This window comes from Eurosta solidaginis, chromosome 4, assembly GCF_040869045.1.
Source record: "Eurosta solidaginis isolate ZX-2024a chromosome 4, ASM4086904v1, whole genome shotgun sequence".
In the NCBI taxonomy this organism is placed as follows: domain Eukaryota; kingdom Metazoa; phylum Arthropoda; class Insecta; order Diptera; family Tephritidae; genus Eurosta; species Eurosta solidaginis.
The window spans coordinates 22,826,622-22,843,197 of NC_090322.1; the positions used below are offsets into that span (position 1 = coordinate 22,826,622).

At 37.0% G+C, this 16,576-nt stretch overlaps 1 protein-coding gene across 1 annotated transcript in view; it reads right to left on the minus strand.

Moving 5' to 3' along the window:
• Window positions 1–191: 191 nt before the first annotated feature.
• Window positions 192–16,576, minus strand: part of LOC137248433 (zinc finger protein 493-like) — a 42,378-nt gene continuing 25,993 nt past the window's right edge. Inside the window, exons 6-11 of the mRNA XM_067779371.1 lie at window positions 5,431–6,159; window positions 5,046–5,353; window positions 4,888–4,987; window positions 3,881–4,114; window positions 3,454–3,807; window positions 192–2,860 (exon numbers count right to left, since the gene is read on the minus strand). Coding sequence (XP_067635472.1) covers window positions 3,492–3,807; window positions 3,881–4,114; window positions 4,888–4,987; window positions 5,046–5,353; window positions 5,431–6,159 — 1,687 coding nt within the window. The 3' untranslated portion in view covers window positions 192–2,860; window positions 3,454–3,491. The remainder of the gene's footprint in view (window positions 2,861–3,453; window positions 3,808–3,880; window positions 4,115–4,887; window positions 4,988–5,045; window positions 5,354–5,430; window positions 6,160–16,576) is intronic.

Sequence of the window (16,576 nt, forward strand, 5' to 3'; positions counted from 1 at the left end):
TTTTTTTTACGGAAGGTAGCTATCAGCACGGAGTTGGAAAATATTTTGACTTTCCGATGTGTCAGACCACATTTTCCAAAGTTTTAAAAGATGCCTTACTAATTTTCCAAACGCGGCTATGTCCACAATTGATATACTTAGATATGACCAACGAAGAGAAACGTAGCGTAAAAAGGAAGTTCTACGAAAAATATAGGTTTCAGGGTGTAATCATGTTTTATAGGTTTTGCAATAATTGTCATTATTATAAGACCCTTAAAAATTAAAATAAATATTTTAGTAATTTAATTTTAATTTAATTCTTTTAAGCCTTCTTCCAAATCTGTGAAGCTAAGTTGCCGATATGCATACGCATTACTTTTTTCCAGATAGTTGCATCTTTTGTTGGTGGCGCAATACTATTTCCAATGTTTTCCCAAAATTTGTTAACCTCCTCCGTTGGGCACTTTGTAAAGCCTAGCCGCCATTTCAGGGTGCTGCTGCAATAGGTCAAGTAAGCAGGAACATTGTTGGCGAGTTGTGACAATTTTTGACCTATTATAACAATAGATTGTAATTAAATTAGTATATATATCACTCTTAATAATATACTTATATTTTATTTGTTTAATATCACTTTTTATTCTGAATTTTTAATGATTTTACTTTTTCCCACAAACTGATACGCGTCGTAGAAAATTTGTACGAAACTCTACGATTTCAACGTTCGAGTGTGTTCAGTGAAGGCTTTCTACGAATTTCGAACTTACGATGGTTTCAGTAAACGTACTTTCGTAGAATTTACGAAAATCGAGTATACAATAGGGTTGATTATTTTCCTTGAATTCATTTGGTACACTCACTATTACCTCTTCCGTTACAATATTATTTCCTATTAAAGTATTTAATAAAATTGGTTTGGCAAATATTTTCCTTATTCCAATTTTAGAAAAGAAATCATAATCACCTAGAGTTGTAGCAGCACCACTATGAATTAAACATTTTGTTTTTGTGTTGTTAATTGTCAAAATCACTATGGGTAATGAAAGTTCTGAGGCTGTATACGAAAATTTTCCGTACTATTGTTAAAATCAACTTCCATTGGTTGTTGAAAAGTATTACCATTTCTACCTTCAATTTGTGGATTTGGCTTACAATTTCCAGAATTATAGCTGAAATCCTTCTGTTGCATATTTTTATAAGGTTAGAACTGATATTCATTAGTTTTGTAATTTCCATTTGAGTTATTATTATAGCTTAATTTATTTTGCGTACGAAAATTTGCACTTCGAAAATTGTTAGGGTTTGATACTTTATTAGCATTGTTATTGGAGATATAACTAAAGCTATAAGGTTTATTTTGAAAATTATTACTTGGAAAACTATATGCATGTTTTTTATTCATTAATTGTATATCTTTTAACAAATTATTTTCTAGAAAAAAAGAGTAAGAAGCTTTTATAGATGTAATATTATTTTGAATTAATAATGTTTTTATACTAATAGGCAAAAAATTAATATAAATGTCAAAAATTAGCCTCTCATTATTTTCCGGAGTATACGAAATATTAGGCTCTAAACTATACTTTGTATTCATTAAACTTAAAATGTTACATAGTTTATAATTTAATTCTTCAATATTCCTTGCTTCTACGTTTAATGCATCACTTCTTAAATTGAAAAAACTTCGTTTTACTCCAAATTCTTCTTTAAGTTTTCTTATAATGTCTTCCCATGAAGGATTTAATAAAGTTTCTACTGATCTTAACGCCTTACCTTGCAGTCTGTTACTTAAAATTGCTTTTACCGTATCTTGATAGTCTATTTGCGTCAATTGTAACACCGTTGCGACATCTCTCAAATAATTGGTTAAGGTATTTTCACTACTCCCATTGAAGACTGGCAAGCTCCTGGCTTCACGCAAACTCTCTGCTAGTGTCAAAGCCATCTCAAATTATAATTTATGTATATGTTATAGTTTGCGTTTAACAGCTGTCTTCAGCTTGTGGATTCAATGATGATAAAACGTTATTTGCAATGTTTTACTGTTAACACTTTATTGAAAACTATAACTTTACTCAGTATCGTAATTGTTGGTTTTTTTATATATACTTTTTTAATCTTTAATTCTTTATTGGTTTTCTTAATTTGCCTAAACAAATTTCTTTCAGATTTCGGATAAGTCCACTTATTAAATTTTTTTTTTTGTAAATTATCACAATTTCACGATCAAAATTTCTTAAATTTGTCTGGTATTTTTTTTTTCAAAATTGCTTATTTGTTTATTGTTTGAACTTTTCAAACATAAATGTCCTTTTAAGGATGCGCATATATATTTTTTAAAATTTTTCTTCTCTCTTAAATTGATCTTTTTTTTTTTAACTGATGTTGTTTTTGGGTTCAGATCGGTTGGCAAATTAACCGTCACAGGATACGTTATCGTACAACCTATCCCATCCTCGTCGCCACTTAACTCAAAAGGATTATATTCCGCAAATGAGTTTTAAAAGGATTATATTCCGTAAAATTTATTAATTTGTTAAAACAGAATGTTCAATTCTTTTATAGATTCTTGAAAAAAAACTGAAAAACTATTTTACATTTCATTTCAAATACAAAATGTAATTCAAATATTACTGAATGATATTACATGAACATAAAATGCAGTACAAAGAACACAAAGTACAATTTACACCTCTAATATAACTCGTTCCTCAACCGAGTTCTGAGAGAGGGCGTTTTTTAAGCAAATTCTGAAGTAGAGCGTTATTCAAAAGTTTTCTGAAATAGGCTGTTTTTGCAACAGAGATAGGGCTAAGTAGAATTAGCAGTGGATATAGTACGATTGTCTTAATACAAATATATATTTACACATATATATATATTGTAACGAATGTTAGCAGCACTGAGCGATGCTATCGTCTCTAAGCGATGCTAACCAGTGACGTGAATGCACATCAATAATTCATCATTATGTATCTACATAAACGAATAAATAATTGCGTCTACACATATGTACGTATACGAACATCTGAGCGGCAATGCACAAATACATGCATATATCTTATCTGAGTTGTCACAAGAGAGAGCAATAATTTGTGCACGTAGTTGTGGCTGGCGATTTTGTAGCCGAAACAACTAGTAACTTCTGGAAATCGAAGAGCCTAGAAGTATGCAGCGTAAACTATAAAAGCAGTGCAGGCGAGTAAGAAGTAATTCAGTTTGATTTGAATTGTCAAGCAGTTATCTACGATATCTAGCGAGCAATAGCACTATTATTTTGAAAGTCAGTTTCCTTTAAGATATGAGTTTGGTTATTAAGCTATTCGTTGCACAGTTTGAGTGTTATTGTGAAGTATTTTAATAAAGGCCATTTTTCAGTTATTCAATATTGGAGTTATTTATTCAACAGTTTAGCGATACGATCCTAGCAAAAGGGCAAATAAGAGGATTTGCAAATAAAAATTCGTTACAATATATATGACCAATCCATTATGCTGTGGTTTTCGTATTCACTGTGGTTGCAACCCATCCGAGTATAGCTTTGCCAATTTAGCCTCTTCGTCTTTTAAGGCTTTCATATTTAGCTCTCGCGTCTTTTCATCCTCGTTTTTATGTAAAGCAAAATGTTGTCGCCTCAATGAAGCTAAACGAAAAGCTAGCGGGCATAATTCACATCTATAAACATTATCACCTACGTGGATACGTCGTAAATGTTTAACAAGATCACCACTTTGAGAAAATGAGCGATTGCAGTATTTGCACTTATAAGGTTTTTCGCCGGTATGAATGCGCATATGTCGGCGTTTATGATCTGGTCGAACAAAGCTTTAAGGCAGTGTCGGAACAAAAGTATCGTTAAATTTGGATAAATATCAACGAAGTTTTGATAAGAACTTACCACATTTCACAATAGTCACATTTATAAGGTTTTTCACCATTATGTAACTTTTTATGTTGCTCCAACCGATGACGTTGCTTAAATGCAGAACCACAAATATTACAGACGTGTTGTTTGAGTGAATGCATTTTTTTGTGATTGGACAAATTGCCGGGACAAGAAAATCTTAAGGGACACTGGGGACACTCGTAAGGCTTGTCGTCACTGTGACGTAAACGATGACCTTTGAGTTTGCTGCAAATAATACATCAGGATTAAATTAAAATTTTGCCACAAGTAAGAAGTACAAACCGTATCGATAATGAAAAACTAAAAATAAGATTCGATAGATATTTGTTTCCTGAGTACAACACTAAACATTGTGCAACTTGACGGTAATTAAACACACAAAAAAACTCAAATCGCTTTCCACATTCTCCTTCCAAATGGGGCTTGCCTTTTTTTGCTTCCATTCACCGTTGCCAACAATAACAAAACGAGTACAAAAGTGACTTTTAGATCATGTTGTTGTTGTTGTAGCGATAAGGACACACCCCAAAGGCCTTGGGGAGTGTCATCGATGTTGATGATCCTTTGCCGGATGCAGATCCGGTACCAAGCCGACCATCTCGGGAACGATTTGTTATGACATGTGGCCTTCTAAGCCATAATCGCCCCCCCCCCCTCGCCGCGGATAGGTGAGGTTGACAATTGGGTTTGGAGAAGCTATATATTGCGCTGGCAACCTGAAAGGGTTGTGCTACACAACCCCTTGAATCTATTTGGTATTTTAGTCGCCTCTTGCGACAAGCATACCTACCGCAGGTATATTCTAACCCCCCCTAACCCGCTGGGGAAATCATACTCTCCGTCTGTTATGAAAGCTCTGCTTTTTTTTCCTAAAATACCTCTCGCTTTCCGTTTCAACTAACTTAAGCTTTCAAAGCAAACAAAGTTTGTTGTAACCAAGGAAAGGCTTCAATTCAACCAAATTTTTTGTTTTGTATCGAAACGGTTGGGATATTTACCGTTCCGTATTAAATGATTTTCCACACTCAGGGCACAAGAATACTTCAGTGGTGTGTTTACGTATTGTGTGTTTTTTTAACACAACTGAACTTTTAAAAACTGCAAATAAACCTTATTTTTGTAAAGAATTTTAAGAATTGAAAATAATTTTATATACTTTTCTTGCAGAACTCGCATGTGTGCTGTCGTTGTAAAGTTTCTGTAGGATGCCGCACCCTTTTATGCCTCATTAATGCACGCCGCGAGCTGTACGTTCTTCCACACAGATCACAATCATTGCAGGTGATAATATCATTGGGTTTGGCATCGTGTGCCAAACGATGATTCTGTAGCGATTCAGCCTTATGAAAATGACGATTACAAATATCACATTTAAAACTGCTAATTGTAATTTTTTTCTTGGACTTGGCTTTTGGTTTATCCTTCTCTTTAAGTTGTTTCACTGCATTGAAATGTAGAGTCCGACTATAAAGGTGTACACGGGAGTATATGTTTGAATGCATATATCAATAATAACCCTTTTATATAATATCTATACTTACACCAGATTTGCTTTTTCAACTTCTCTTGTTTCTACCGCCATTATTACTTCATTTGCAACTGCGGCCATTGCCTGCGAAGTTTCGTTATCACTAAATATAACATCATGTGGCTCATAATCACATAGCTCATCCTTAACAAAGTCGCTATCGTCACTTTTAGGATCTTTACAATGTTCCATTATATCATTGATGCTTTGCAAAGGGTCCACACCACTTGTTAACGGTGCATCGAGCAAAATTTTCGAACATTTTAAATCAACTCTCTGCACTTTAGTCTCTTGCGGGTATTGTTGTACTGGAGCTTCGATTGTGGCTCTAGCGGCCTGTCCCGAATCCTCTGTTATGATGGAACACGTATTCGTTTTGGCGATCATGTCACGCAATTGCTGATCGGCTTCAATGCACATCTGTTGAAATCGATACACACATACCAATTCGTCCGCACATTTACAACAAATTTTCTTTGGCAGATCGTCATTTAGCTGCACTTCTATTTCCGGTACTGCTTTGGAAATCAGATTACAAATTTCGATCGTGCCACATTCCTCAATAGTATCAAAAATAGATTTCCATTGCTGCTGTGGTTTAGTGCTGGCCCCAAATGAGGATGCTCCGATCACTTCATGCAAGCAAGTTCGGCACAGGTAATTAAACAGGCTATCGGTTGTTTTGGACATTTCTATTTTTTCATTTTGATACTCCTGCTGCCAAGGCGAATTCAGTACCAGGTGTTGTTATCCCAACAGCTGATTGATTATTTTCCAAGGCGAATTCAGTACCAGATGTTGTTATCCCAACAGCTGATTGCTTCGTTTTGGTTATTTTCCATATAACGCCTTGTACTTTAATATGTCAGTTAATCGAAATGAATTAAAATTTTCTTTTGACTTGAACTACTGCAGCTTGAGATCCCAAGAAATGCCGAAATCCCGGGATTTTAATAAATGTGATTCAGCCTTCGGGTTATTAATACTATTGTCAGGACGCGCCGTTTGATACCTCTCTCGATATTTTTGGTAGCGCATTAGCAGTCGACCCCTCAACTAGACTTTTACCAAAGAACTTTGCATGTCAATGCAACATCAACGATTTGAGCCAAAAAAATCCAGAGGTCTGATTCAGTTTGTTTGGCAACACTGCCGCTAATAAATCTACTTTTTCAAAAATAGATGTCGCTGCTCGACCTTTAGTTGTATGTGCCAAGGCCGATTTTTCAGTGCGAATTTAGCCTTACGACTTGTTTCGATAACATAAAATTATACTGCTCATCTCAGTTTAAGCTTCCTTAGTGGGACGGATAAAGTCCTGTCAACTTATGAAACACAATAGCGACAACTGCCTATCACAACTCATGAGTACAAAAATATCGCGACCTCTGCCTCTCAAGTCTAGCGAAGATCCAGGGCATTGAAGTAAGAATTAAACATGATACAGAGCTAGAAAACTCACTGGATGAGGGCTGTTGTGTTAATGTTTAATCCATGTTGTTTCCCAATACTTAAGAGAGAGTATAGAAACTGTTGCTTTATTATTTTGCCGTGAACCACTCAGACCTAAAAACTGATGCTCCTAATGCGTTTAACATGGCGATTCTAGTTTGAATTTGACCATCTCCCGCAGTACCCTGTTGGCTTGACTCATCCATTTCTGTGCTTTGAAATAAGCCGTCGCTTTCGCTGTTGTTAAGTCCATAGTGAAAGTTAAGTCTTTCTGACGCACTGGGTCGTAAGAATTATCTGTCGGACTTCGACTTGTCCCCTGATTTAATTTTGTACATACGATCGGAATATCGTTTACGCAGTAATTTCCAGTGAATTTCAACAATTGGTGCCATAAGGACTCACACAGAGAGTGATCCCGAAATGGCCCCGACGGGATCCCGGACGGATACCGAAAACCATCCAGTAATGATGCTCACTTTGTAAACCCTCGACTTATTTGACCCATTGAGTCTGTAATATTAGTGAAGGCCAGTATAAGTAAAGTTATAATGTGTAAAAATGTAAACCCCCACCCCCTTTCCATGTTCAAAAAAAATGTCGCTAGTAGACTATTGTCTGTGCCCCAAATTTAATCAAAATCCGTGTAGCCGTTCAGGCGTGATTCGGTCACAAAGACAAAAAAAATACAATAATTAAATTATAACTGTTCCTAGGGGGCGGGACATCCCCCCTTTTCAAAAAAATATAGCTTCTAGACTATTGGCTATATGTGTGCCAAATTTCATCCAAATCGGTCCAGCCGCTCTTGCGTGATTGAGTCACAAAGATAAACGTCTGGACAAACATCCAAACATCTAAACATCCAAACTTTCCCATTTATAATATATATTAGATAGCCTTTCCCGCGGCCCCGTCCGCAAGGAGTAATTGAAATATATGGGCTATTCACGTTAGCCTACTTATCAAGTTTTCTGTTTAAAATTTTTTTTTCTGTCTAATGCATTTTATTTTTGTAATTGAGTAAAAAAAGGACTAAATGAGCTGATAACCTGATAGGATCTCCAAATGATCTCGAAATTATCCAGAAAAAGCCACGAAATGATCCCGACGCTATCGCGGACGGATCCCGAAAACCATCCAGAAATGCCCCTGAAGGGCGTCCAAAAGTTCCCGGGATAGTCCCAAAAAAACCCGTAATGACAAAGACATGATTCTAGGCTTATCTAGAGAACCACACAGAAATTATCCCTGAAGGGTACCAAAATGATCTCGAAATAGTTCCGAAAAAGTTCCGAAATGACCCTGACGGGCTCCCGGACGGATCTCAAAAACCATCCAGGAAGGATTCCTAAATTATCCCGACATAGTCCAGAAAAAATTCCGAAATGACCCCGAGGGGATCCACGACGGATCGCGAAAACCATACAGAAATGATTCCGGAAGGGTCCCGAATGACCCCGAAGGGATCCCGGACGGATCCCCAAAACCATCTAGAAATTATGCCGGAAGGTACTCCAAATGATCCCGAAAAAGACCTGAAATGACCCCGACGGGATCCCGGACGGATCCCGAGAACCATCCAGAAATGATGCCGGAAGGGATCCCAAATTATCCCGAAAGAGTCCCGAAATGACCCCGACGAGAACCCGGACGGATACCGAAAACCAACCAGATATGATGCAGGAAAGATCCTCAAATGATCCCGTATTAATTGAGAAAAGTCCCGAAATGACCCCGAAGGGATCCCGGACGGATACCGAAAACCATCTAGAAATGATGCCGGTGGGTACCCCAAATGATCCCGAAATCGTCCCGAAATGACCCCGTCGGGATCCAGGACGGATCCCGGAAACTATCGAGAAATGATGCCGCAAAGGTTCCCAAATGATCCCGAAATAGTTCCGAAGTGACCCGTCGGGATCCCGGACGGATACCGAAAACCATCCAGATATGATGCAGGAAAGGTCCTCAAATGATCCCCTAATAGTCCCAAAATGACCCTGACGGGATCCCGGATGGATGCCGAAAACCATCCAGAAATAATGGCGAACGGGTCCGCAAATGATTCCGTATTAGTCGCGAAAAAGTCTCGAAATGACCCCGACGGGATCCCGGACGGATCCCAAAAACCATCTAGAAATGATGCCGGATGGGACACCAAATGATCCCGAAATGACCCCGACGGGATCCAGGACGAATTCCGAAAACTATCCAGAAATGATGCCGGAAAGGTTCTCAAATGATCCCTAATAGTCCCGAAATTACCCTGAAGGGATCCCCGACGGATCCCGGAAACTATGCAGAAATGATGCCGCAAAGGTTCCAAATGATCCCGAAATAGTCCCGAAATGACCCCGTCGGGATCCCGGACGGATCCCGAAAACTATCCAGAAATGATGCCGGAAAGGCCCTCAAATGATCCCGAAATAGTCCCGAAAAAGTCCCCAAATTACCCCGGCGGGATCCCGGACGGATTCCAAAAACTATACAGAAATGATCCCGGAAGGGTCCCAAAATAATCCAGAAATAGTCCCGAAAAAGTCCCGAAATTACCCCGGCAGGATCCCGGACGGATACCGAAAACCATCCAGATATGATCCCGGAAGGATCTCGATATGACCCTAACGGGATTACAAATAAGGTAAAGCTAATTATAGAACAATGTTAATAAGGCAGTAGGCGCGTTGGAGTGAATGAAGAGTTACATAGAAACATACAGGTAAAACTAATAAAAGCGTGCTAATAAAAACAACTGAAGGAGGGCGGATGGCGGGAGGAGAAGGAGAGGACCACTGATCGTTTGTTTAGATCTCGATCTGTATGTGCCAGATACCAAAAACCATTGATTTAGGAGAAAATTTATATTGAGTTATAACAATTTATAGATTTTACACCAGAGGGGCAGAGAAGGGGGGGGGGGGGGGGCAGAGAGTATCACTGCTCACTTTGTAAGCCCTCGACTTATTTGACCCATTGAGTCTGTAATATTGGTGAAGGCCAGTATATGTAAAGTTATGTGTAAAAATTATTAAAAAGTAATTTTTCGAAGGGGTCGTGGGGCCCCACCCCCTTCCCATGTTGCCAATATATTTATATTTATATTTATATTTATATTTTATATTTATATGACTTCCTTACAGACTAGTTAAAAATAGAGAAAAGTTCAAGCTTAAATTTATAAATGCTATTATTAAAGTTAAGAAGACCACTATATCGATTTGCTAGGTGTAAAGCCTTGGATATGGGTTCATTCAACGCGTAATTCGTTCGATGAGTTACTTCAACAAATAGTCTGGTGTGCCTTAGATCACGTGGTGGAATATATGAAACGAATAAATTAGATAAATCAGGGCAGTTTATATTACCGTTGATAACGTTATAGGCAAGCATGAGTGAGATACAAGTTCTACGGTCATACAAAGCCTGGAGTCCGAGCAATTTACGCCTGCTGATATATGATGGGAGGCCATCGGGCCAGTGAAGCATACGCAAAGCAATTTTGGTGAAAATTCTTTGAACTCTCTCAATTTTATGTGAGCTCCCTTCATAGACTCCATATAATCGAGCAATATTCCAGACGACTTCTTACCAATGCCGTAAAAAGTGCCTTCAAAGTCATCGGATCCTTGAAGTCCCTGGAATTACGTCTAATAAACCCGACCATTGCAAAAGATTTGGAAATAATAAAGTCGATGTGACCAGAAAAAGAGAGTTGGTTGTCAAAAATTACGCCCAGATCTTTTATCTCTCGACAACGGTTTAAAGATCCAGCATTTAATTTGTAGTTGAAAAAGGTGGTAGTGACCCTTTTAGAATAGGAAACCACGCAGCATTTGTTAGTATTTAAAAGTAGGTTATTACTTGAACACCATTCATTAAAAGAATCGAGATCATAAAAAAAAAAAATAAATGTAAGGCGCGATAACCTCCGAAGAGATCTAAGGCCGAGCTTCTCTTCCAATTTGCGTCGTGCTCCTCTTGATTTTCCCTGCAAATTGGCCGGACGGGACCTACATGTTTTATGCCGACTCCGAACGGCATCTGCAAAGCAGATGAGTTTTCACTGAGAGCTTTTCATGGCAGAAATACACTCGGAGTGCTTGCCAAACACTGCCGAGGGCGACCGCGCTTAGAAAAATGTTCTTCTAATTGAAAAATCTTATTTCTAAAATTTTGATGTTGCTTTGCCCGGGAGTTGAACCCAGGGCATACGGTGTAATAGGCGGAGCACGCTACCATCACACCACGGTGGCCGCCGAATCGAGATCATATTGCAAGTTAATGCAGTCAGAAGTATCCCGTACGGTTAGAAAGAGTTTGACGTCGTCTGCAAACATTAAACATTTAGCAAATTTGAATTTTTGAGGTAGATCATTAATAAAAATTAGGAACAACAGACGGCCACAGTGGGTTCCCTGTGGGATTCCAGACCAAGCGTTAATAAGCGCAGTAGACTGGTTGGCTCCGATTGACACAAAAAGCTTTCTATTCGATAAGAAGCTTGAGAAGAACTTCAGCAAACTTCCGGTCACTCCGTACATCCCCAGTTTTTGCAATAGTATAGAGTGGTCGACCTTGTCAAATGCTTTCGAGAAGTCAGTATAGATGACGTCTAGTTGCGCATGGTTCTCAAAGGCATCTACAATTTGGCTAGTGACTAAAGCCAGATTGGTAGAAGTAGACCTGCCAGGAAAAAACCCATGCTGACACTCAACAATAGCCTTGACTATGTAGTCAAACAATTTGCTATGAAGGATACTATCGAATAGTTTTGCCAGAGTACTATTGGTGCAAATTTTTTAGAAAAATTTGGTATTTTGGTAGATATTAAAAATAAAGAAATTACAGATTTGAAAACAAAATTAAAAGTTTCTGGATCTTCTGGTTTTTGCGATATATTTTCCCTTAAGATTCCTATTTCAGAAAATAAATTTACAAATATTTTAAATGAAATTCCTCTTATTACGCGTGAACCTAATTATACTGAAAAAGTACAACACAAAACAGTTCACCGAATAGAAATAAAAGGAGTATCTCCTTTTTCTAAACCTCTTCGTCTAGATCCTATAAAATTAAAAATAGCTAAAACTGAATTTGAATTTTTAGTCAAAACTGGAATATGTAGACCTTCTAACTCTCACATCGCTTCTCCACTCCATCTGGTCCCTAAGAAAAATCCAAATGACTGGAGAGCTTGTGGAGATTACAGACGACTTAATTTTATAACAATACCAGATAGGTATCCCTTACCTCATATTCATGACCTTAACATAGATTTAAAAAATAAAAAGATATTTTCAAAAATTGACCTCATTCGTGCATATCACCAAATACCAATGGCAGAAGAAGATATTCACAAAACAGCTATAACAACTCCATTCGGAATGTTTGAATTCGTACGAATGCCATTTGGATTACGAAACAGTGCTCAAACATTTCAACGTTTCATAAACGAAGTATTTTCAGGTTTAGATTTTGTTTTTGTCTATATTGACGATATATTAGTAGCTAGTAACAATGAGGAAGAACATATAGAACATTTAAAAAAAGTTTTTAAAAGACTTGAGAAATATAATTTAAATATTAAACCTACAAAATGTATTTTCGGAGTTAAAAAATTGGACTTTGTAAGTTATGAAATTTCTAGTGAAGGAATCAGGCCTTCTTTTGAACGAGTTGAAATTATTTCTAATTTTGAAAAACCTCTCTCAATTAATAAATTACAAAAATTTTTAGGTATGGTGAATTATTAGATATATTAAAATGTTAGCAAAAGAACTTAGTCCACTACATGAAATGTTAAATTTTGCTATCAAAAATAAACTTAAAGAATTAAATTGGACAGAAAAAACTACTTCAGCTTTTGAAAATGTTAAGAAACTTTTTACACAAAAAAACACTACTCACCCACTTTGATAAAAATGGTCAACTATCACTTGCTGTAGATGCATCAAATGTTGCAATTGGAGCAGTTCTACAACAAATAAGTAATAACTCTTTAGAACCACTTGCATATTTTTCAAGAAAATTAACTCAAACTGAAATTAATTACTCTACTTTTGATAGAGATCTTCTAGCAATATACAACTCTATTAAACACTTTAGACATTTTCTTGAAGGAAGAACATTTACTATATACACTGATCATAAACCTTTAACACATGTTTTAAATTCAAAAACAGACAGATCACCTCGTCAAACCCGTCATCTTGAATACATTGCACAATTCACCAATGACATTCAATACATTTCTGGCAAAAATAATACAGTAGCTGATACTCTCTCACGGATTCCAGATATTAATACAATTTTAACAAAAGATATTAATTTTCAAACATTATATGATGAACAACAAAAAGATGAAATTCTTAAAAAATTAATTTCAGATCTTAGTTCCAAAAATAATTTAAAAGAAATTAATATTCCTCTTCTAAATCTCAATATTTGGTGTGACATTACTCAAAAACCTTTTAGACCATATGTTCCTAATTCAATGAGAAAAATTATATTTGACAAAATTCATTGTTTATCTCACCCAAGTGTTCGAACAACTAGACGTCTCATTCAATCTAAATATTTTTGGCCAGAAATGCGTAAGGAAATTAATAATTGGGCAACTAGTTGTATTAGTTGTCAAAAATGTAAAATTTCTAAATATACGAAAAGTCCTATTCAAAAAATTGATATTCCTTCAGGAAGATTTAAACATATACATATGGATCTAGTTGGTCCACTACCTATATCCAAAGAAAATCGGTATATATTGACTATTATCGATAGACACACGTTGGCCAGAAGCATATCCATTAAAAGATATTTCAGCAAAAACAGTATCAACTACATTTGTTCAAAATTATGTTCCTCGTTTCGGTATTCCACTCAAAATTACAGTAGATCAAGGTTCACAATTTACATCTAAATTATTCACTGAATTAACTGTTTTATTAGGGGCTCATAAAATTCACACTTCTCCATATCACCCACAGTCAAATGGAATGATTGAAAGATTTCGTAGAACTTTAAAAACGGCAATTACAGCTTCGGACGACTCCACACATTGGTCAGAGATTTTACCTTGGATAATTTTAGGCTTACGAACTTCTATTAAAGAAGATTTGAAATGCTCTTCCGCTGAACTTGTATATGGACAAACAATTAGACTTCCTGGCGAATTAGTTGTTTCTAATTATAATAATGAAATTGATAACACAAATGAAACTCTTACTAAACTTAGAAAACATTTCTCAATTGTACGATCAAAAATAACTCATCATATCAAAGAAAATGATTTTATTCCCAAAAATTTAGATACTTGTGAATACGTCTTTCTTAAAGTTATTCATAAGTCTAATTTACTTTAAAGTTATTTCCAGACAAAATAAAACATTCAAAATTCAACATGGTAATACTATTAAAACTGTTTCCATAGATTTACTTAAACCCGCACATACAATTATGACTAATACACGAAACAAAAATACACTACACTCCACAAAAAAAATTTCATTTAACATTAATTAATATTTAATTTTATTGATCGTTTCACTGGAGGGGGAGTAAATGTAGGATCTATACTAAGTTGTTTATTTTATTTATATTAATACTTTTACTTGTTTCCTACTTGTGATTTTTAAATTTTTTTTAAATAATTAAGTTACCTTTTTTAAATGAAAATTTTGGAAGTTATCAAAATAAGAAAATTATATTAGAATATAAAATTTTGTTAAACGAATTAATATTTCAAAATAATTCAATAAAAATTTATAGAATAAATAGTTTATTATAATTATTCTATACCGATCAGACAAATCTCTCGATCTAAACGCTGCTAGCATCGCCAAATGTACCACTCTTCTATTTCGGGATTTCATAATTGCTTGCGTGCGGTAGATGATATCACTGATCGTCTTCGCAACTCTGTACGGGCCTTCCTAACTGCACCGATATTTGGATGGAACACCTTTCCGCCGGTGAGGGTTGTATAGCAGTACCAAATCTCCCTCCCGGAAACCTTCCAAATTATTTTCCTTGTCGTACCTGTGTCTCATCTTACTACTCATTATCCTGGATCGTTCCCTCGCACTTTGTTGGTTGGCCAATGAACTACTTCGTAGAGCTTGAGCTTGACGGATTGGCTTTGCATAATCAGTATCGTCTGGACGCTTCACAACAGTAGTGCGCGCTGGCTTGAAACCGCCCTTGCATTTTTTCTGAAAAATTCTTTCACTCGTTTTAGTGCGTCCATTAGGGTTTGTCGATGTCGGTCTTTTTCTCGCAGGTACTTTTAATTTTTCTTTATTTGGCCCATTCGATCCATCAACCTTTCCTTTTGACTTTCGTGGCCTTTGTCGAGTCTTCTCCGCCATTACTCGATTATTACTGAACCGTTTCTACAACTTGAAGTTAAGTGGTACATCCTGGTTCTCATAACGCATCACCCTTCTCTGCACATCGATATTGATGTCATGGTCAACCAAGAAGTCCACTCCCAATATGACTTCTTCAACGATCTTCGCCATGTGTAGAACCGTGACCTTTCCAATCAAGACTTCACATATCACTTCTCCCTGAACTTGGTTATACTCGCCAGTGACCGTACGCAACCTTGCTCTGTTGACCAAGTCAGATCGGATCAAGGAATGAGATGCGCCCGTATCTACAGTCAGAACACGTTCTTTACCATCCACATTCCCTCTGACGGTAAGACTGCTCGATTTTCTACCAATTTGCAACACAGATATCACAGGACATTCAATAGCTGGATCTAGCTCTCGATCTCTACCTCTTACTCGCTCTTGCTCATCTCCTCCAGCTTTGCGTTTACGGCCACCCACATTGTTGGAACTATTAGGACCAAGATCGCAATGACGTGCAATGTGACCGGACTTCCCGCATTTGAAGCATTTGATAACTTTTTCACTCCGCTTTTGCGATCCTTTCAGCGCCTCCAATATTGCGTCTACCCACTCTGGCCTTTCCACTTCCACGCGATGAGCTTTGTATGCGGGCTTACTCAAAAGTGACGCTGTTTCCTGAGTCAGTGCGTGGGATACCGTTTCAGCAAATGTTAGTTTTGGATTCGCATATGTAGACCATTCCGTATGCCATTTATGAAGCTCTGGATTTTTACCCTTTCAGTGTATTCAACGGGTGCGTCCGCATTTGCAAGATGAGCCAATCTTTCGATATTTGAAGCAAACTCCTGCAATGTCTCATTTGCTTTTTGGTAGCGGTTTTGCAACTCAATTTGGAATATCTGTTTTCTATGCTCGCTTCCATAACGTCGTTCTACAGCAGCCATCAATGTGTCATAACTGTTCCGTTCGTACTCTGGAATAGTCTGTAAGATTTCGGCAGCTGGTCCTTTCAATGCTACGAAGAGTGAAGCAACTTTATTTTCCGCATTCCAGTTGTTCACTGCCGCGGTCTTCTCAAACTGTAGCTTAAAGACCTGGAAAGGAATAGAACCGTCAAAGGATGGTGTTTTTACCTTTGGATTACTCGCGTAAACAGCTGGCCGATTTAATTGTAATTCCTGGATCCTATCTTTCAAAGCATCCATCTCTGCCTCTATTTTATCCTGTCGACCCCTGAAGCCTTCATGAAACTGGGTTAGTTTTTCTTCCATATGCGCTTCCAGTTTCGATGATATACGGACTTCCTGCTCTTCTAGTTGTGTGGAGATCTGAGATGATATCTGTGAT